General features: G+C 39.4%; 2 protein-coding genes across 3 annotated transcripts; one reads left to right on the plus strand and one right to left on the minus strand.

Annotated features, from left to right (window-relative positions):
* Positions 1–2,233: 2,233 nt before the first annotated feature.
* Positions 2,234–14,881, plus strand: oxtrl (oxytocin receptor like). Of its 2 annotated transcripts, XM_035382412.1 has the most exons (4): positions 2,234–3,010; positions 3,276–3,358; positions 3,469–4,416; positions 13,326–14,881. In XM_035382412.1, the coding sequence occupies exons 3-4, from the start codon at positions 3,495–3,497 to the stop codon at positions 13,571–13,573; spliced, it is 1,170 nt and encodes a 389-aa protein (XP_035238303.1). In that variant the 5' UTR covers positions 2,234–3,010; positions 3,276–3,358; positions 3,469–3,494; the 3' UTR covers positions 13,574–14,881. The 2 variants fall into 2 exon arrangements, with proteins under 2 accessions (XP_035238303.1, XP_035238302.1); XM_035382411.1 differs by having other exon boundaries at positions 2,235–3,010; positions 3,276–4,416.
* Positions 14,882–16,110: 1,229 nt separating this feature from the next.
* On the minus strand, positions 16,111–18,945 carry LOC118208108 (caveolin-3-like). Its single transcript, XM_035382413.1, has 2 exons — positions 18,609–18,945; positions 16,111–16,455 (listed from the first exon to the last, which is right to left on the minus strand). The coding sequence occupies exons 1-2, from the start codon at positions 18,717–18,719 to the stop codon at positions 16,114–16,116; spliced, it is 453 nt and encodes a 150-aa protein (XP_035238304.1). The 5' UTR covers positions 18,720–18,945; the 3' UTR covers positions 16,111–16,113.
* Positions 18,946–21,830: the final 2,885 nt, after the last annotated feature.

Genomic DNA, 21,830 nt, shown 5'->3' on the forward strand with positions numbered 1-21,830 from the left:
ATCTTGTGGCTACAGCTCCAGGCAGGTGCCTGAAGCAGGGAGAGGACTGAATGTATTACTATAGGTGTGCATTCATAAATGTACTGAAAGAGACAAAAAAATTGCCTTTGAGGAAGACTGAGCTAACAACCGTACAATGCAGCTGTGTGAAGCCTAATACAGCCTTGTTAGTGGGTCCAGATCTTTCCCTGTGTTAAAGTTTAAATAATATGTTCAACTGTGGCTGAGGAGAATGAGCTTTGATTCGCAGCAGATCAACTTTAATTCTACTTCCCATTTGCTCAACCCACAGTGTGTCCCAAACATCAATACATCCTCCTCATACAAGCGTCCAAATGGAAAAGAGAACTTCCCATATTTGGCATGATACTTTCACTGACATGTTTTCTGAGGTGTTGATCAAATTATATTGTGAATTCTGATTTTGGGTGATTTTTTTCCTGAACTAAGGTTGGAACAAAAAAAAAAACTCAAAATCCTTGCTTACAGAAAACTATGGGGGAAATCGCCTCCAGGGTTGAATTATTGCACTGCCTTTCCTCCTGAAACAAGCAATATTAAGAACCTAGTGACATATACTTCAGAATGACCCATCTCTAAATGATGTCTTTAAAAATTCATCACTCATTATTTTTGAAAGGGCTAGAAATAAAAGGAATTGGATCGTTAGAGCCTGCTGATTTTAGGCTGTTCATTCAGTCATTGTGCAAATTGTGAGTTTGGAACAACTCAATATTGAAGGTTTTGCTACATGTAACACTGAAAATGTTGGCTCATGTAATCCAAGGCCTGTGTACTAAAATGTGTCAGTGAAACTGCCAGATCTTTAAAAACACAATATTTCTGAGTGCAAAAATTCAATCAAAAGAAATGATATGAAAAATTCTGTGGTCAGACACTTCAAAGAGGTTAAACACCGTCCTTTTCCCACTACTTTCTTTGGCAGTGAACAAATTAAAACCAGCCACAGAGGGGGTGACATGAACCATTTGAGAAAATGAAAAGAGACTTTCTGGATTCATAATTGTCAAAATGTATTTCCTAAAGGCATGAATGAAGACTTTCCAGTTTCTTTTAAATGTTTGTCCTTTAAAAAGTTTGTCTTTTGATTCTTGCTTTATACTGTGTATGCTATTTGTGGAACTTTATCTTTCTTCCAAACAAACCAATCAGCTAGCCAGATCAGGTGCACTTTATAATAATTCCATTAGCAGCCTGTTACCCCGTATTGGTTACCCTCCCACCTTGTGATGTCTCTAAGACGGTTGGATTAAAGTCTATAAGATTGTTATTGGTTGTTTTTGTTTTTTTTTTAATTATAGCGTATCCACGCAATTATTATATGATTGGATAGGTTATAAGAAGTAGGCCTACTTTGCCTCTTGTATGTGTATCCCTGATGAAGCCACCTTGTGTTGTGTCGGTTTTATCAACAAATTCTTCATTTTTATTCTTCACCTGAGTGCGCAGGAAACCCTATTTTTCCCCCGGTGTCAAGATCGTAGTCCATTTAACTGTATTTGCTTCTCATTTTCGAAATAGTAAGGTATAAAAATGATACTGAAAGCTGATGATGGACATAGATTAGTTGGCACAAACAGCATGACTGACACATTTTTTTTTTGCAACCTACAATACAGAACTTAAATAATACTCTATCTGTTGTGTTCTTTCAGGTGGTAATAGATGCTATTTTTAGGGTGTGCTTATTGACTTCCAAGCCATTTTATCTGCTCTTGACAAAGCGCACCGTCTGCTGAGACACTGACTCATATCCCTTCTCTAGCATTCAGCACGAGAAGCCGGGTAGTGGCTCCACAAGGGCATACAAATCAGTTTCTTCGCTGGGAAGTGCTTATTGCTCGCAATAAAATATTTCGATCCTTTTACCAGTTGGGTGTGTCCTTAATAGCAACTAATTTTGCGCTTAAAATATTGTTTTTTGTTCGCTTTGTCATTATTATTTTCTTTGCGTATCGTTGCCGACGGAAACAGCTACCAATAATTAATAAGATAAGCTTTAATGTTACGTATAAGTTGTGGATCGCATTGTGCAAGACCCTCTCAGCTCTTCTTGTCTTGTAATTTTCCACATTTAAAGAACGCAGTGATAATCGGCCATGATTTACCGATACCAAATACCTAGACGGCTACGGGAAGATACGTGAACAAAAAAAGAATTTAAGTGCAAAATCATCTCAGCAAATCACAATGCTGCGTCACTGCTCATGTGTCTCTTGCGAAAATCATGCCTTGGGTTTCATCGGCAACAGTTCTGATCCACAACATTTTCATGTTAATTGGTTTCCGAAACTTATTTCGTAGATTTGCATTGCATATATGTATATTGTCATGCATAGTGTATTTCTGAGCATGTCAATAAATAGGCTATGAGATTTGCCTCTCTCGTGGATGTACCACGTGCATTCAGTTAGGACCGTAAGTGTTTTCAAACTCATGCTGATAGGCTATTTTATACGTTGTTTTTAATGTTATGTTTAAACAATATTTTCCTGTTACTGGTGCAATATGAAAATTTATGATATGCATAATATGGCTTCTACTGAAATGTAAGTAAATGCAACATTTGATAGTTGCATGGGGTCTGCGAAATTACTGGTTAAATAAATAAGCAGCTGTGCGTTTCAGTTTGAAACGAGACTCATTTTCCCTACAGTTACATTGTTTCAGTAAGACTTCCGTACGTGCGAGTAATTGCAGTATACTGTAGCGCACAGGGCCACCGAGTGGTAGAAATGTATAACACATGCTCCTTCCCGATATTCCATGAAGACGTACAACCGGTATAAATATCAAGATGCTGGGTATATACAGAGAGAGAGAGAGGCTGGTGGTTTCTTTAACTTCCTGGACTTGAACCTAAACGCCACCTAAGAGGTTTAGACGCAGCACAATCTACAGAACGATTCCGTTGCATCTGGGAAAACAGTTTATGTATGATTTTACAAATAAAAATATGGAATAGATTTTTTTCTCAGCGAATTTGCAGGTATGTTTATATTATTATATTATTGTTGTTGATGATAATGATGATGAGGTTGTTCATTTTATCTTGATTTCATGTTTTTTTCACACAATTAAATTATTTAGTGGCAATAAATGCATTCGTTAGCTATTGTTACCTTTGCTATTTTTAAATTGTATTTGAATATAGATTTACTTTAAAATTTTACATAATGATTTTTGCTTCGTCTTAATGATGTCATCTATGAAGCATACATAATAATTATTGTATGTCGTTTAATTTCGTTTAGCTCTTCTCTGTGATTAAGCCTGGTGGACAAAGGGAGACACTCCTGTATTAACGAAATTGACTCGTCGATTGACAACCCAAGATGTAAACGTCAATGTCTTTAAAATCAAGCAAAGTATAAAACGCATGCAAATACTCACCAATGATAACGAGTGGGTGACAAGTAGCGGCTAAAGTGCCTTTTTCAAATAGAGAGACCACCGACATACAACGTAGCGAGATGGAGAGTCTTTTCAAGGAGCAAGATTTTTGGGGAATGAATTTGTCCTGGAGGAATACGAGTCTCGGCAACGAAACTGAAGGAGCAAACCAGACGGTGAACCCCTTGAAGCGGAACGAAGAAGTGGCCAAAGTGGAAGTGACTGTACTTGTCCTGGTCTTATTGCTTGCCCTTGCTGGAAACCTGTGCGTCCTGCTAGCCATTCACACGGCCAAGCACAGCCATTCTCGTATGTACTATTTTATGAAACATCTCAGTATTGCGGATCTAGTGGTGGCGATCTTTCAGGTCCTGCCACAACTAATTTGGGACATTACGTTTCGATTTTACGGGCCCGATTTTTTGTGCAGGCTGGTGAAATACCTGCAGGTCGTCGGAATGTTTGCCTCCACATATATGCTTGTTTTGATGTCCATTGACAGATGCTTAGCGATATGCCAGCCACTGCGCTCTTTACACCGAAAAAAAGACCGTTTCTACGTAATTGTTTCTTGGATGCTTAGCCTATTGTTCAGCATCCCACAAGTGTATATCTTCTCCCTGAAAGAAGTGGGAAACGGAGTCTATGACTGCTGGGGAGACTTCGTGCAGCCTTGGGGTGCCAAAGCGTACGTGACGTGGATTACTCTGACCATCTATATCATACCTGTTGCCATTCTAAGTATTTGCTACGGACTTATAAGTTTTAAAATATGGCAAAACTTTAAACTGAAAACAAGGAGGGACCAATGTATAACTCTTACCCCGAAGCCATGCAAAGGTGCTGCGCTTTCTCGCGTGAGCAGCGTAAGGCTAATTTCCAAAGCAAAGATCAGGACGGTTAAAATGACTTTTGTCATAGTCGTTGCATATATCGTGTGCTGGACGCCCTTTTTCTCCGTACAGATGTGGTCGGCTTGGGACCCAGCGGCGCCCAGAGAAGGTAAACTTTTCTTGTGACGAATTCACACTCCTATGTCACATGTTCTGTATAACACGAGCTTGTTAAAAGGATTATTCGCGTGCACCTCTAAAGAAAATGTAGTAAAATTGATTGTTATAAACAAGGCATGATATGGATTAGAATCAGTAAGATACATTTGGGTTATTTTGACCACATTGCTTTTAATTAATTAATTTTTGGGGACCAAAAATCAAATATATATTTTATGTTTTATGGCATCTCTGTCTCATGGCAGTCACTGAGAGAGCTTGATTTATAAACTTTTTCAAAATGTAACTTCCAAAGTTCTTCATCTGAACGTATATTTGCTTAGCAGTGGAATTCGTTATTTTGGACACTTTTTACGCTGCGTAATTGTGGCACAGTATGAAGTGGATTGAAAGCAATTGCATGAATCTAGCTTCTTGGTTACAAGCTATTGTTACTTTATAAAGTTATAAAGTGTTGACTTAGTCTTTAAAAGTGTAAGATCACAGATAGGCTATGTGATTAACATGTTATTAATTGAACATTAATGCTGATGTAATAATCACTACAGGTAATTGAAACCAATGGACTTCTCGAACACTGAATTTTGAGAAGAAAATCCCCACAAAAACATTCTTTTCAAATGGACGAGTGTGTCGCACGTCTGCCTAGCTACATACTGGAAATTTGAAAATGAATGAATCATACAATTTTTACGTGAAAATCTTGAATATTATCCGCAGTACATTCTGTGCTTTATAAATACAGCTTAACCTCGCGATAACGAAAGAAGGCTGGGATGAAACGGAATCAAAATGACAGTAGCCGATTCATATTTTTTAATTCTGGAAACCCGTTCGATGGGTAAAACAAGCATTTACTGCGACTTTCCATTTAGAAATAATTGTAATACCTACGTTTTAGTTAATGATCTTTTAAAATTTTATACCAAATTGTTCTTCAAATATATGAAAAGTATTCAGTGCTTGGTTTAAATAAATCGTGACCTCAGTGTCGTAGCAACAAGGTTTGAAGAGCAAGACTTTACTGTGTGATTGTACATAAACACATCAAACGTGGAACAAAGATTCTAATGTTTAAAGTGCTTATGAATGAATAATTTCAGTGACTCATGGGAGCATTAATAACCAAGGCGAATGTCCCTGCCCAGTTTTTGGTGTAAAATACTCAGGCCTATTTGAATAAATATTAACAGGGGATATATACGGACGTGTTAATAAACGAGCATCTCAAACTAAAATGACAACAGATGCAAAGTGTCATGTTTGCTGTTCTGTGCAAAAAGCAGCCATAGCTGGCACTAACTCGAATTCAACACCACAGCCTCCAGAGCATGACACAGATCACTATTAAAGAATTACTATGCGACCATTTCTTTCCAAGGACAAAGAGAGAACACCTGCAGTAATGCGCACATGAAGAAGTTAATGCAACTCCCAATGTATGTCTGCGCGTCGGAAGGATATGCGTTGGAAAGTAATCTGTTGCTACTGATACAAAGCAAGGAGCGCCCTACTAGTTGTGGTGCCAACTCAGCTACGTTCATTGCATATTTACCACCTTTGCGTGATCAAGAAATGTGATGAAAGATCCAGACAAAAGTGGACGAGGGCCAGAAAATAACAAGCGCGAATCCGCAATAGCTGCGACCGCACACGCGCATGCATCCATGTGTGCATGCATCCACACACACACACACACACCCCCTCACACAAACACGTGACCTGTTCTTTGGCGCATGATCAACCTTTCCACAAAATCTTGTGCAAATATGTGAATCCATTCGGGAGTTATGCGCCTTTTTGTGATAGGCCAATTTCAGCCTCCTGGGGCGAAAACTGTGGCCGCTACGGGGTGGGACACTTTTGTGGACCGACCGACAGAGCTATAGAGCTGTGGTCGCAGCAAAAAAAAAGTTGGAAGTCACAGCACATCAACACACAGCCTATGTGATACATGGTGACGATAGCGAACGTTCCTGTTCCCTTCCTGTTGGTCGGCACATTGCTCCTAAACCCAGCTCATCCATAATTGCATGCTCACTTCCTCATGAGGAAGTTGTCCGCTTGAGGCAGACAGCAAAGACAAGCTTTGGCACGAACCTTTTTTTTAAAATTTATTTTATTTTATTTTTATCTCGGACCCAATCAGGCAACTATTGACGGTTTTGAGTTTATCATTCTTTAAATTGTTTGTGACTGCTGATTACAGAGTGGCATTGTTGTTGCCAGGCAGGCAGACTGCCATAGCAATGAAACGTGTGATTGTTACATAGGATAGGCTACTCCTGTTGTATTTGCGCCTCCGCTGCCACTGTTTTTGTAAAACACTGTTCCTGAAAGCACTTGTATGGTCTAACGCCCCAGTTCATTTGTTGTATTTTGGTCAGGGTTATTCGTATGGGCAATTTACTGTCTCCATTTTGATTAGTGTGGTGAATTATGCGTATTTGTATATTAAGTCTGGTAAGGCTAAATGTTGGCTGTCCGTTACATCATGCGTGTGCATTGTGCCCGTTCCAACATTGGTGACTGTGTGCACATGATGTGCTGTCTGAGCAATGCTACTTAGCGAATGTTTGTCTTGATTCCCTCACAGTCAGCTGTAGTGCTATATAGATAAAGTGAGCATTAGCATCACGTGCGGTGCGCTGGGAATATTGATGCTGTCTGGAAGAGATGTTAGCGAGGGGGGATGTTAACACAGCAACCCCCGTGATTTACATGGACCTTATTCTGCTGATGGAACATCAGGGCACACTAATGGAAGCTTTGTCGGAGGTTTTGCAGCAGGTTCAAACTGTGCGTGGCCATAGTTATCATTTTGCTGCTGTGAGGATTTTAAAAATTCAATTAAATATTCAGAAATACATCTGTTGGACTGATGCAGTAAAATCTTCCTAATGCTGAAATACTTACTGCTAGATTATAAGTGCTGTTAAATATATAATTAAATAACAACTATCATCTTCATCATTGTCAAAATTGGAGTCATTTGCTATCAGAAAAAAGCACAATAAGACAAAAGTTTTACATTATCCACAATCTCTCTGAATTTTAGCAAACATAAACTATTTGTGTTAGCGATGATGATAAGTACTAAATGTTTACAATCGCGATTCAAGGCTGAGAACAGTTTGCTTTCAAGTTTTATGGATTGTGATATTGTAACAATGAAATCCATGTCACTGGTGCTTGATTACAGTAATTTATGGAGTCACTTTATCTGAGCTGTAGTTTTCAAAAGATTGCCAAACATTACATTTTCATAGAAAGGGAAATAATTGAACGTCTCCTTCCGTTATCCCATATTTTTCTTCATGCTGATATTCAGTGAGTTGGCCAGACAGGAGTGTATTGTTCAGGCTGAGAGTTTGGTTTAAGTCCTGTCCCGTGAATCAATTTAAACACCTGTCAATTCCTGCTTATCTTACACCATGCAGCAGCTACAGAAAGATCTTCTAAATTTTGTGAACTGTATCAAATTCAGTATTGACTGTAGCAGTCCAAAGCCTGTTAATGCTACATTTTCCTAGAAAACTACTTTTAGTTTTTTATTTATTAGTCTCGTGTCTCTTGAGTTTTTCCCAGATGAAAGGGGAAGAGTGTTATTTTTCACTCTTCCCATCATTTAAACAGCCAGCCAGGAAAAAACTGGAAAAGTTATCGGTTTCTGTTGCTTCCACTAAAATGGAATGAGCTCATCGAAAGCAGCTAAAAACTAAAGCAGAAAAAACTAAATGAAGTTGAAACTGTAAGTTTATCCCAACTAGTACAAATGTTGCAACTATTCACAACATTGTAGAAAGGTTGTGGTGAACAACAGCATCGCACCAACCTTTTAAAACACTCAAGGTTTTTTTATGTAAACAATGTCATCATGTGATTTTGCCAGGTTGCAAAAACATCTTTAAAGCATTTTCTTGAAGAAAAAAAGTGGGCGTGTGATCTGAACACATTTACTTATAGATGCAACATTGTAAAAGGTTGCAATAACATTTTGGGATAGCTAATGTAGGAACCCTACCTCCACCTGGTGTGCTGGTCTGAGAAGATTCAGAGCTCTGACTGGCGATCCTCGCCCTGCTTTGAAAGAAACCTGGCCCTGATGACAATCCTTTCTCACTTTCTGTCCTCTTTTAAACCCTGCTTTTCTGAGTGTCTGGTGTGGGTAGCAAAGTAGGGCAGAGAAGATACGCCTGATGCTATGGCCAGAAGGTTGCCGGTCATCTCAAATGGTACCCTAAGAATGCTCTATGACTGGTTTGCTTCACGCTAAGAGTGTCTCCATTAAACTTGTCAATGATGTTAATGACACGTGACATAGCCCTGCTGTCTTCACTGAACTAAACAGCACTAAAGATGTTGGGCAAGAGAGACCAGCTGGCACCTCTCTGGGGAGCTCCAAAGAACTTAATTCCCTTATTTATATGTGCACAGCACTACACTCATCTGTTCTTTATTACAGTGATATAAACAGAAAGGGAAAGAGATCATTCTGCTGTCATTTTCGATAATGGATGCTGTATTCTTGTGTCATTTTTAATTATTAGCTTACACAAAATTGAGCCAGTGCAATATGTTTGGTAAAATCTGACTCACTGGGGGCTGTTGAGTAGGCATTCTGTTAAGGCAATGTTCCAAGGCGTAGATGGGCCCCGCGGTCTGGTATCGAATCTGGTCTGTCCTAGTTTGACAGAGCAGTATGCAACATTGAGCATGGATTACCAATACAACTAGCCATTCCAAATCTGGAGAAAAAAACGGAACATTTTTACCAACCCAAAAAAATGTTTTCCTGTCGATATCAGCATTATCAGTAACACCTTGAGGCATTTAAAGTCAGGGTAACATCAACAACATTCCTCAAAACCCACATCTCAAGAAGGAGAGCAATTTAGCCATTGATACTAATAGCCTCAAGCTATTATTTGCAGGCAATGAAGTGATGTAGAGAAAGTGCCTTGCTCAGGGCTTGGAGGTTTGCATGAAACCCTGCTCTGTGGTTTCAGAGAGGTGTATATTTCTGTCCATGTTCCCAAGCTACGGTCACATCGACAGGGCGTAACACCAGCCCCGTGTCTGCTGACGGCCTCCCTTTTACATGCGCCGAACCAATCCATTCAGTCAGCTGCAGGTTCCCTTGATAAGACAAGAGGTGTGATTGCAGTGAGGGCCCTGTCAGAAAGAAACTGAAACAGTAGGTGTCTGATTAATTGAAGGTGGAACTGGTGCAGAGGATTTGGATTTGTGGCTTGAGCAATTTCCATTCCACATATGGCACAGGGCATGACATCATCTGTAGTGGAAAAAAATTGGTGAGACAGCATTCAAAGGGTTTTTCAGACAGCTGAGACTCAAGCCACATGCCACCCTTCCCCCCATGTCGGAATATAAGTCAACCCACTGCCAATAAAAGAAGATTCTTCCCATTTCTTCTGAAGAGTAGCCTATGTTATCATTGAATTTCCATTCCTCCACCACACTCCCCCCTTTCCCTGAACCATTTAAATTATGTTTTCTGCCTCAATTAATTGCAAACAATGCTACGGTCCTTGTCAGACTGGATCGATTTGTCAGTGTAATTCATGATGGCCCCTTGATTTATTCATGTGCAGAACACTGGACATTATTCTTTCATTTTAATGTGATTTATACTCCCAACTGCGCAGTGATGCTATGAGCTAATCCTGCAAAGGTTATTTTCCTCCCACCTCCTCCTATGCTGTAGGTCTTGAGATCCTGCTGTTCAATATGTGGTCATACTTTCTATTAATACTCATTCATGAGAGCACTATAGCTCTTTAATGAACAATGCTTATCACCTTCATAAGAATAATGAAAATATTAAGAAATACAGAATTTATGTCAATAACCACAAATAGGTATTTGGTGTGTTGTTCCACCACTGATGCAGCAATAAATGTCAGTGTACTGCTTATGAAGGTGCTGTGAAAGAGCTATATTGCTCTTATGAAGGATCATTCATCAAAAGTGTAATCAAATATATTTACATTGGCTTGGAACTTGATGGCCAGAGTGAGGTGAATGGGAGCAAACCCAATTTCTATAGCTAATTTAAAGTGAGGACCTCACATACATCCTAATTTTTAGCTGTAGCTACAAGTGAATTTATGCAAGTTTATTATGCCGATATAAGAATTGTTTATATAGCTGGTAGTGTACCAAGATAAATTTTCTGCAACAATGCAATCAAAGCATAGTTTGTGTTACCTTAGTGATGTTTCAGTTTCATTGATTCATTGATAATTTAAAATTCTCAGTTTGGCCTAGACCTTGAAATAAAAGAAAGGATCCAGCCTAAAAACCGTGGCTGTGCTAAATCAAGGATAAAATCAATACCCTTTTGAATATTGCAGAGAATGGTTGTGGATTAACAGTCTGCTTAATGGTACTGCTGCTGAACTTTATTTCACTCTACCAGTGAAATAACATTGCAGAGAATGGTTGTAGATTAACATTCTGCTTAATGGCACTGCTCCAGAATTCTGTTTCACTTTACCAGAGTGAAACCAGATAGCCCTGGTCAGTAAATCTCTGGCCCACAGGAGGGAAAACCAACACAATTGTAAATTTAACTTCCAGGCATCCTAAATCTGAATGATGTTTTTCAGCAGCGATATATACATGTATTTAACACCGTGTTCCGTACAGCGAGCACTAAAGGTCACTGAAGGGTGGAAAAAACAACAGACTTATTAAGCCATTACAAAATGTGTTTTAGCTCATCTGGTGTGCAGTGAGATAAAATTAACAAAATCACAAACTCTGTGAATTGCAATGCAGAGATGTTTGCTTTTCAGATAAGGTTTCAGTAAATCTTAATTATATTTTGTTGGCAAAGGATGGATGTAAAGGGAATTATCTTATGATGTCATTGTTTTGGGTTAATAGCTCATAATTAATCCTGCCCTTTTCTATTTTCTGTTCCCATAATTAAATGTATTTGCATGTTATGGTCGGTTTGAAGGCAAAGTTAATTTCCTTTCACATGCTTGTCAAATGCTTGTAAAATTAGTTGGATGACATTATGACTCTGTAACTGCAACTGAACATACAATGCTCAAATTTAGTCCTTATTTTTGTAGGCGATTATCCAAGCTGTTGAAAGAAAATGTATTCACTAGATTTGAAATGTGAAATGATCCCAAATTTACTATATACGGAAAATAAGAACTGAAAACCACATTGAAGACAATAAAATCCAAAACTATTTTAAATTCCAATCTAGACCTTATCTGGTAGTTCCTCAGTATGTTTTTTTTTTTCTTCTGAAAACACTGTCCTCACAAGTATAAATACACTTCTTGTTGTAGCACTCCAGGTTTTTCCTTCAGAACATCAGAAGAATCACCTCCTTTCTTACCCAAGAGTCAACACAGCGGCTATACAAGCCCTTGGACTCTCTGGTCTGAACCCTTGTCTACCAACCTGTGCCTCCAGGCCCTTCAACATATCCAGAATATGCCCACCTGGTCTTCAACCTGCCCGAATTCACACATGCCATATTGATTCTAAACACCCTTCACTGGCTAATGGCTGCTGCCCACATTCAGTTGAAATCGCGCACTGGCATAACAAGCTGAAAATGGTAATGTCCCTTGCTATGCTCAGACAGTTAGCGCACCATGCACTCCAGCCAGCCCTGTCTGTACAGCATCCTGTCAGGACCCGTTAAGCAGGCTGTCCCATCTCTTTGAGCGCCTGGCAGCCACTGCTCTTCTCTGCTCTCTGGCTGGGAAATGTCCTTCTTCAAACATGCAGAAAGGTAGATTCTCTGGCTGTCCCCTTTGAATAGGTCCTGAGGCATGCACCTTCACAGTGGTGCTTATATGATTGGAACTTATCTCAAAGTTATAATCATATCCTTTTGGTGTTTCTTACTATGTGAAATGCACCTTTATAATGCTTTTTGGCTAAAAGCATACGTATATTAAATGATTAAATTGTAAATTGTGATGTGATGATCATCAGCATCACCTAATCTTGCAGTGCACTATACTTTGTCTGTATATTTCCCTTTTTCATCAAGGAAGATAACGTATAAGGAATGTTCAGCCACACAGGGAGAATAAATGCCAAGAATACGACCTTTGCTCTACCTTTAATCCCAATGTCCATTGTCCCTCTCTAAAGCATACGTGTCCTCAAAGGCCCAGAACTGAAAAATTGATAATTCCTTTCTCTTGCACTTATCTCACTTTAAATGCTGAGAGGTACTGTTTGGTTCATGCTTATATAAGCCAATCCACAGTGCGAGTCAACAGAATCTCTATCTGTGCTGAGATGTTGAATATAGCATGTGAGCCAATTCTATTAATCTTCAATTAATTTACAAAATGCCGGTTTGCCACTGGAGGCTAAATGTCAGACCCTCAGAATAATACAATGTGGTCTACTTACATACATCCTGGTCTCCCCACTGTACCCTTTAGATTTTTCATTATGTGTGTGTGTGTGTGTTGTGTGCATGTGGTGCAGTAAAAAATCAGAGATAATTGAAGGGTAGCTTTTGTCAATTTTTAATTCTTGTCTGTGCAGATGAACACAATAATTATGGATGGAAATAATTTCCTCATAATTCTGTTCTGAGAATAATGCAATGATTGTGAGTGAAGTGAGTGCCTGGTTATAGCAATCATTTTGACAAATGGTGATCATTAACTAGTGTGAAAGAAACTGCAGGATGTTGGGAGCAAAATATTGACCCCCCGACTGCATAAAGCAACCACTGTTATTCGAGAGTGGAACCAAATATTATCTGTCAGAGCTGAATTAACACTGGACATTTTACTGTATACTATGGGCATTGTTATATGGTACTTACAACCCTTATGCTCTCTCTCTCTCTCTCTCTCTCTCTCTCTCTCTCTCTCTCAGCAATGGCCTTCATCATTGCAATGCTGCTGGCCAGTCTGAACAGCTGCTGCAACCCCTGGATCTACATGTTCTTTGCGGGGCACCTGTTCCATGACCTCATGCAGCGTTTTGTCTGCTGCTCTACACGCTACCTGAAGTCTTCTCAGTCCAAGTGTGAGCGCCAGTCCAGCCGCAAGAGCAACTCCTCCACCTATGTCATCAAGAGCACCAGCAGCCAAAAGAGCATCACACAGACCTCCACCACGTGAGGTCAGCCGGGCTCACTAAAGACTATTGCATTTCTTTTGATATATTTCTTCACAAATAGTAGAATTGAACATAAATTACAAATGACATGTTGTGTATATATATATATATATATATATATATATATATATATATGCCATTTCATGTGATGCATACATAAATAGCATTTTTTCCTTTTACCTACTGTAATAATGTGATGTAAAGCAGATTGATGATTTTTACAGTTTCATGTATATAGATTTCTTAATATTTCAAACAGTGGAGTAGCATTGCAAAGGTGCTATGAATGCTCATGAGATTTGAGTTGACAGAATGGCAATGCTGAGTGTGCATAGAGCTGGGTCTTAATACTTCTTATCAGAGCACCCTGCTTCACAGTTCATACATCATGTGATTTGTAATTACCTTGTCCAATGTACAGGGTTTATTACCCTGCGTGCGCAAGGACACCATACTAAGTAGTATTGCTCAACAGAAAATGTGGATAAAGCTCTTGATTTGATTGTAATTTATGTGTGTCCCTATTGTGCACATGCAATTTCTCATTCCTAATTACCCGAGTGTTCTTCTTTCTTTAAATTCTTGCATTGCAGTACATAAGACAATTTTAATGCTTGCGCATGCGAAATAAATCTGCTCTACAAAGTACTGGTAAAATATTTTTATACAAACGAACATTTCGCTGATTTGTGTAGACAACCAAAACCCTTGCCCTATTCGTCTCACTTGGAAGGGATTTACAGGCCCTTGGATTTGTTTGCTTTTAAAATACCAATCGTAATGCAATTTAGGTGAAATATGTCTATCTGTTTCCGCTTTCTCGACACTGAACAGATTCCCTGTGGTTTAGCCTTTCACTTCCAGAATGAAATTCCACAATGACATTATCGCAGCCAGCCATGCATGTAGATGCGTAAGAAGAACTTTTCAGCCGCAGTAGATTTATTAAGAGATAATGATCATGCGTTTATATACTTTTCCCCCAGTGGATTCTCTTTGAACAGAACAGCATCTTTGGGGTATTCCCATGGCCTAAATTAAATTACCGCAAAGGTAAACATTTCGCAGTTGTTTTTAGAATGGAATTTACTTTTAACTCTGTAATCCATTTAAATGAATTATTTTGTTTGATGATTGTAATACCTGGCAACTTTAAGAATTATGGCTATTTTGCTGATTTTGTTGTGGTTTGTATTGTATCTGTGCAGTTCTGAAACTCAGTTCTGTAAATAAATATCTTTTTCATTTACTGGGATATATTTCACATGAAATTTAAGACCTATTTATTAAAATGAATTGTGTTCTCTGAAGTGTGCCAGTAGTAACTATTTTCACAAATAATATCTGTCTGTGTGCGTGCGTGTGTGTGCGTGTGTGCATGTGTGTGTGTGCATGTGTGTGGGTGTGTGTGCGTGTGTGTGTGTGTGTGTGTGTGCTTGTCTGTGTCTGTCCATAGAACATGTCTGAGATTTCAGGAGAGTGGCATTTGCTGCACAAGCTGGTTTATTACTTGCTGCCAGACTAGGTGTTGGAATTGGACGGCTTTCAAAACAGCAGCATTCTAATGACTCTTGTCAGCCTCTAGTGGACTAAAGTAGCACCATGGTGGCAGGGTGAAATATTGACTTTGCTTCACAAACAGATATGGCTCCAAAATCCCTATCTCTTGACTAGGGCTGCTTGTTATGCTGCTTTTTTAAAATCAGATTTGGAATGAAATAAAATGAATACGCAGTTTTACATACAGTAGAGTGGAGTTCAGTAGTTGGTTGAATACTAATGGATTTGATTGTTTGATTGTTTGATTTGCATTGATCTTTCTAAGCTGATGTTTTAGCCAGTGTTTTCTTCCAAACACTTACTGTTGCTAATTCTGGGAGGTTTCTATGTCATCCTTTCATTTGTAGGTTATTTAGCTGATCTGACTTTAGTGACACAGATAATTAATTGTAGTACAGTGAATAAAATCCCAGACTGTTATCCACACACTTGATAAGGGTTTAATTATTCTAAAAATTAAATACTATTATTTCTATTATGAAATATGAAACATCACATTCTGTAAATTGTTCCTATATTTTTACATATTTATTTCAAGAAAAGTTTAAAATGGACTTTAAAAAAATCTAAGTTGGGCATATTCTGAACATAAATATAAATCTTGTATCTTCTAAATTCAGATTCCTCTGAAGCTAACTCATTGTTACTCTTGGTTTACACATGTAGAGCTGACTCGCAAGGCCATGTACTGAGACCTGCCCGCCTTTTACTGATGTCATATGGAGGCACGGTGACACATAGCAGCCACTGCCACCGCCTTCAGCGCTTCATTTAGTAAAATACTGGGCAGGGCCAAGTCAAGCCTGCTACTGGATCAAGCTGTTAACGCTCTTTAGTTGAGAAGAGGCACTGAAGCTCCCAGCCGTACGGAAAGTTCCAGGGCTGTCGATAAGTAGGTGCAGGTCTGGGCAGGGAGGGTTATATGAGGGTACGTGTCAGATGGGGAGTATGACAGGACAGAACCGGGCCGCGCCCCGTAGATCTACACCTCTTTGCGCAGGGCCACCCGAATGCTGCTGAAGATCTTGCCCAGAGCCTCAAAGAAGGGGTCGCAGAAGGTGTGGATGCAGAGGGAGTAGATTCGGCTCAGGCACTGCGTCTCGATCAGGTAGCTCTTGATGCAGGGCATGACGGCCCAGATGTGGCAGAAGGAGATGCAGGCGAACAGGAAGCCCCACAGCAGGGCGACGGGGATGCCGAAGATGGCTGACAGTATGCGGTAGCACCAGTACTTGGAGACGGTGAAGGTGGTGTAGCTGGCCTTCCACACCCCATCCAGGCTGTGGGTCCCGTCCGGCTCTGCAATCACATCCTCGAAATCCACCTACAAAGGGTAGGAACCAAATCAGCAGGCGGCATGCATACATATAATTTATCAAAACTGTCATTAAAACCCATCAACGGACTAGAACAATTATCAAAAATATTCTTATGAAAACGGAATGACTATTCACCTGATTAAGTGCGGTACGCATAAAGACTGAGTTTGTCCATAAATCATATATCATATGAATATTGATTTTGTTACTGAGACCAGTAAACAGAGCCAGCTGCTGGCATAAACGCTGTATGCAGTCATTTAGGGCCACAACCATTTCTGGGCCACAAAGTTTAAGTTCATTTGAATAGCAGTCGCTTAATCGATTAATTTAACTGCACCGCCATCGGTTCATCACCAAACATTCTTGTTGAGGGCCAGCAAAATCCTAGAGCCGGCTCTGCCAATAAATCACACAAAAAACCATAATCCCTCAATCTTCAGATAAAAATCAGATAAGCATACAATGTATAAATATGATTCCTCATCATTCTGTCAACCATCTGGTATTTCCGTTCATTAGAGGTAGTTTTGAAGAAAGATTGCTGTTCATAGCTATAAGTTATATGAGTTTTTCAGAACAAAGGTCAACACATACCCCTTAGCGCTTTTTCAATGTAGCAACACATTTTTGTTGGGAGTTATTCTATAGTATTCCAAGGTAAAATCACATTATAGGGAGTAGGGAGACCAGTTTTTGGAGGCTACAACTTCAAATAATGGTCAGCTCTGAAATGTTACTGTGCTGCCATCATGTGACTGTCCAAGTGAAGTTGAGCTAATTAGTCATCCGTACGAAGAGTTCAACTCTTATACTTATTTTTTACAATGCTATATGTTCTACAAAATATGTGTTCAATGTGTGCATAAAAGGACATGCATTCAACTAAACTAATTTATTATATTCCTTGTATGAATTTTTATGTTATATTTCACATTTAAATTACTTGTTAACAAGGTAATTCCAAAATTTTGGCTTCAAATTTCATTATGAATTGCATATATTGCAAGCATAAAGATTCAAATTCCGACTGGTGATTTCTGAAGTGTTACTCAAATGCTGTTTCCCTTACCACTAAGGCATTCTTTGTTAGAAAACAAATGCTACTAAATTAAGATAATGTGGATATGATGAATTGTTGGCTGCATCATCTAGTGTATGAATGAAACTGATTAACAGAAACAATAATAGAAATGTTCAACAAAAATAAATCACTTGCCATTCCATTTCAAGACTTAGAACATAATGATTATGGTAAACATGAGGTATATGGTACTTTAATTATTGCACATATAACACTCAGCCACCATGTCGGGATTGAATATAAAAAATACAGTCATTTGTCAGGAAGCAACATTCCTTAATTGTTGTGAGTGATAAGTGATTTGAATATCAAATACAGTTATGTGCTGTAGCATCTCAGTCAGTAACTAGATGACTCTATAAGCATGAATTATAAACTGATTTATTTTGTTTGTACTGTATACCGATTTAAAACATATTACAAGTTATATTGCATCATATTAAATGTTCAGAAAATACATTAATCATATTGTGTGTCTAGTCATATGTGGTTTTGCATGTAATTCAGTGGAAGGCCTCCAGAAAATGACATACTAAAATGACTTTTGTAAATGTATTTAAAGTCTTAGATTGCTGACCTTTGTGTAACTGTAAACTATATTAAAAAATCTTCTTATTTTTTATACATTTAATACATATATATGTTCAGTATGCTCCCAAATTGTATTGCCAGCAATACTTAAAGCATTAGTCATTCAACTTTGGTCTTCAGCCAATCAGATAATGATCCCATAACAGTACATTTAGCACTGCAGTCTATCAAATAATTGATTTTATTCCCACAATGATTTTGAAATAGAATACAAAACATTTACATTTTTAAGGCTTAGCAACACCCAGGAAACCAAGTAAGCACTTTCTAAACTTTACCAGTCACGCCCTCGGCCCTCTTCCAAAAATGTATCTCTTGCTGTGGCATAGCAGTGTTGGCCTATGACTATTTTGGGAACCTTGCAACAGGACACAACGCACACTGCAATGTAAAGGATGAAGGACAGGGTCCGTGGGCCCCGTCTTTGGACATGCACGGAGAGAGCCTGCTGTATTAGTAGATCTGTGCAGTGGAGGACTGTACCTTGACCACGTCCTCGTTGATCTGCTTGGGGTCCCTGTTGATCAGATCAATCTCCTTGTTGTGGCTGTCCCTCAGGATCTTCTCCTCGTTGGTGTTGTACTGGTCCGCCATGGCGGTACTGGGGTCCCGGTCTGGAGCACAGCGCTGGCGGTGTGAGGCAGGGCAGGGGAGCTGCAGCGGAGCCGGGACAGAATAAGGTGTGGGACTCTGTGCTGCTGTCGCGGGGTTCTGAGAGCCTGTCGTGAGTGATGTCACTCCTGGAATGCCGGCAGACAGCTGCCACAGCCGACAGCCGGAGCCCTCCTGTCGAAAGTGGGCACGGCCAGATAGTGTACCCCTCCCTGTCCTCCCCTCCCTCCACACGCACACACACACACAAACACACACAGGCACACATACACACACACACACCACACACACTACAGACACACACACACACCACACACACTACAGACACACACACAAACACACACAAGCACACATACACATGAACACACGTGCTTACACACACACATCCATGCACGTACACACATGCACTCACATGCACACAAACATACAAGGACACACACATACACACACACTCACGCACACACCACACACACTACAGACACACACACACACACACACACATATTCCCTGCCCCACCCTGCTCCACTAGGTCCTCCCATGCACTACTCATAACTCACACAGAGACCAAAAGTGTCTCTTGAAGAGGAAACCAGGCTGTGTTACATTTCATACAGAGGTGCTAGGTCACCCAACTGTAATTGCAGGAGTTTTCTTCGCCCTACAAAGGGTCTACATGCCATTCAGAATGGGCACTCCCATAGACAGTCTGCACATTGCTGTCCATACTGCACAACCAGAACTGCACTGCAGCAGTGTGCTACTCATGTCAAGTCAAAGACTAGCTAAGGCAGTGGAATGAGCTTACTATTAACAACCTCATGTTAATAGTAAGCTCATTCTATTACCTTAATATAGGGGTTTCTGGAGCAGGAAATACGTTATATCTTCACATGTCTATTCCTCCAAAATTTAACAGCAAATTGTATTTGGCTTAGGTCAACGATGCTATTGTATGGATTTATTTGAAATTCATTTAGGTGTGGCAGTTATATAACTGTCCCAATGTAAATGTATATTTATGCTGAAGGCATTATAGAATAATTATATTGGAGTTTTGGATAATTATCTGGAGATTTCAGTTGGTGACAGGTTCACATGAAGCATTTCTACTGGTTACACATACAGCCAGAAAAGCAGGACTTATGGCTTTCACACACACATAAATGTTTACAGAGAAAAACTGGATTTGTTAGGTGTAAAGTTCGGCACCACCTAGGCGACCTTACAGACAGAGAATTTGCCCTCAAAACACAGGGTTCAGTTTCCACCCTAGAAGTTTGTAAATTCTACTGGAGCATGCAAACAGGATCAAAGAAAGATATGACACACAATGATGGAGAATATTACTTACAGTACATTACATACAATTGATATTGAATTTCATTACAAAAAAAGCAGTTGGCATAAATATATTTCTAACAGTAACACATTACTGGAAGCAGAGGCTCCACTAGGGATTTTGGGCCCCATAAAAAGACCCCACATTGGGCCCCACCACCCCAGGAACTCCTACAGTAATTTCTAATATTTTTTGAGGGCCCTTGTAATCATCTTAACCCCCGCTTATGGCACCCCTGACTGAAAGTGGCATATTGACAGTGCAAATAGTATGGTATGTGGCCTACATAGGCATCCTAAAACAGTGAACTTGTAATTGAATATGTAATACAATGTTTCCTCTACTAATTTATCACAAAATTACCATTTACTCTTCAAATGATTTTGGAATCATGAATAGGCATCAGTTTTTCTGTATTCCTAAAACATTAAATAGACAGTGTATTTACTTATAAATGTACCCTCATACATGCATTCATTTATATTTTCATCTGAGTAACATTTGGTACACTATATATTAATATTAGTGAAACAAATATAGTTATAATACTCTAGTGGAGCACCATGCTTTCCTCCGTTTATCATATTTCAGTTTTCTGCAAATGTAGCAAGTGGGAGTAATCTGAAACGGTGTCTATAATGTAGGCTATGTGCAGTATATGTAATAGTAAGGTAATCCATAAAAAAATATGAGCTATGCAGAGATCCAATGCCTGGGCTGTGTAACTGACTGAAGCATTCAGTGCACTTCCCCTGACGAAGCGCTGGGACAGATAATGGGAGGTTATAACAGTTGTGAGATGCCATCCTCATCCCAAATGCTGGTGTCTCTGATATAAAAAGGTTGTTGCCAAGGCAACATACTAAACAAACTAGCTATCTGCCCTTATGCAGTGTAAACAGAGGATTACGTTTTTGGTATCAACAAATATCACGGAGGAGAAAAGCAGGAAAATATTTGATTGTTTGTGTGGTCCATAGAACATAAACATAAGCTAGGTCATCCAGTATTAGCCCATGTTATAGACAGCAATGTGCAGATAATCAAATGTGTAGGTCTGAAATGTGTATGTTTGTTCAGTGAGCTGTGCCTCCAAAATGATAAATCCTAGGTATGCCACTGCTGTTGACAGCGCACTGTTAATAATTCAGCCGAATCATTTCTTCCACCCTCTCGGCATTTTGCCCCATTGGGACCTGAGCTCCATAAACTTCCTGCATCATATCCTCTCCCCATATTTTCATAAGTCTAAGCATATTTGTTTCTGCCCTTTGAACCGCTGCAGTCTCCATTGTTATATTTCGTGACAGCATTGAAGTCTGAAATGGCACTTGACCTCAGAAAGCTATTTTTGCAGATTCCCCCTTTCACAGCTTACAGCAGTGCTGCCTGCTAGATGTAGAGGTCTGGAAATATGCCTACCATGTCATATCCCTCTCTCTCTTTCCTGTGGGTCAGTTTTAGTTTTCTTTTCTTTTGCACATTTACATCAAAATGAACATCATTACACCAAGCTGACAAAACGGATGTTCAAATTAAGTTTTTCAAAAGGACGTTTTGGCAAGAAAACTACAGTTTCGTCTTCAGTGTGAAGGAGAGAAATAAGTTTGTGTAGAGGTGGCCAGTTGTGAAACATTTGGTTTCACATATGGTGAGAAGCAAAGAGGTTTACTGGGAGGGTTGTTGCATTCTCTCATTAATTTTTTAAGTGAAATCCATTCAAATCAAATCCATTCACTGCACAAATGAATTCA

The sequence above is a fragment of the Anguilla anguilla genome, chromosome 11, assembly GCF_013347855.1.
Source record: "Anguilla anguilla isolate fAngAng1 chromosome 11, fAngAng1.pri, whole genome shotgun sequence".
Taxonomy (NCBI): domain Eukaryota; kingdom Metazoa; phylum Chordata; class Actinopteri; order Anguilliformes; family Anguillidae; genus Anguilla; species Anguilla anguilla.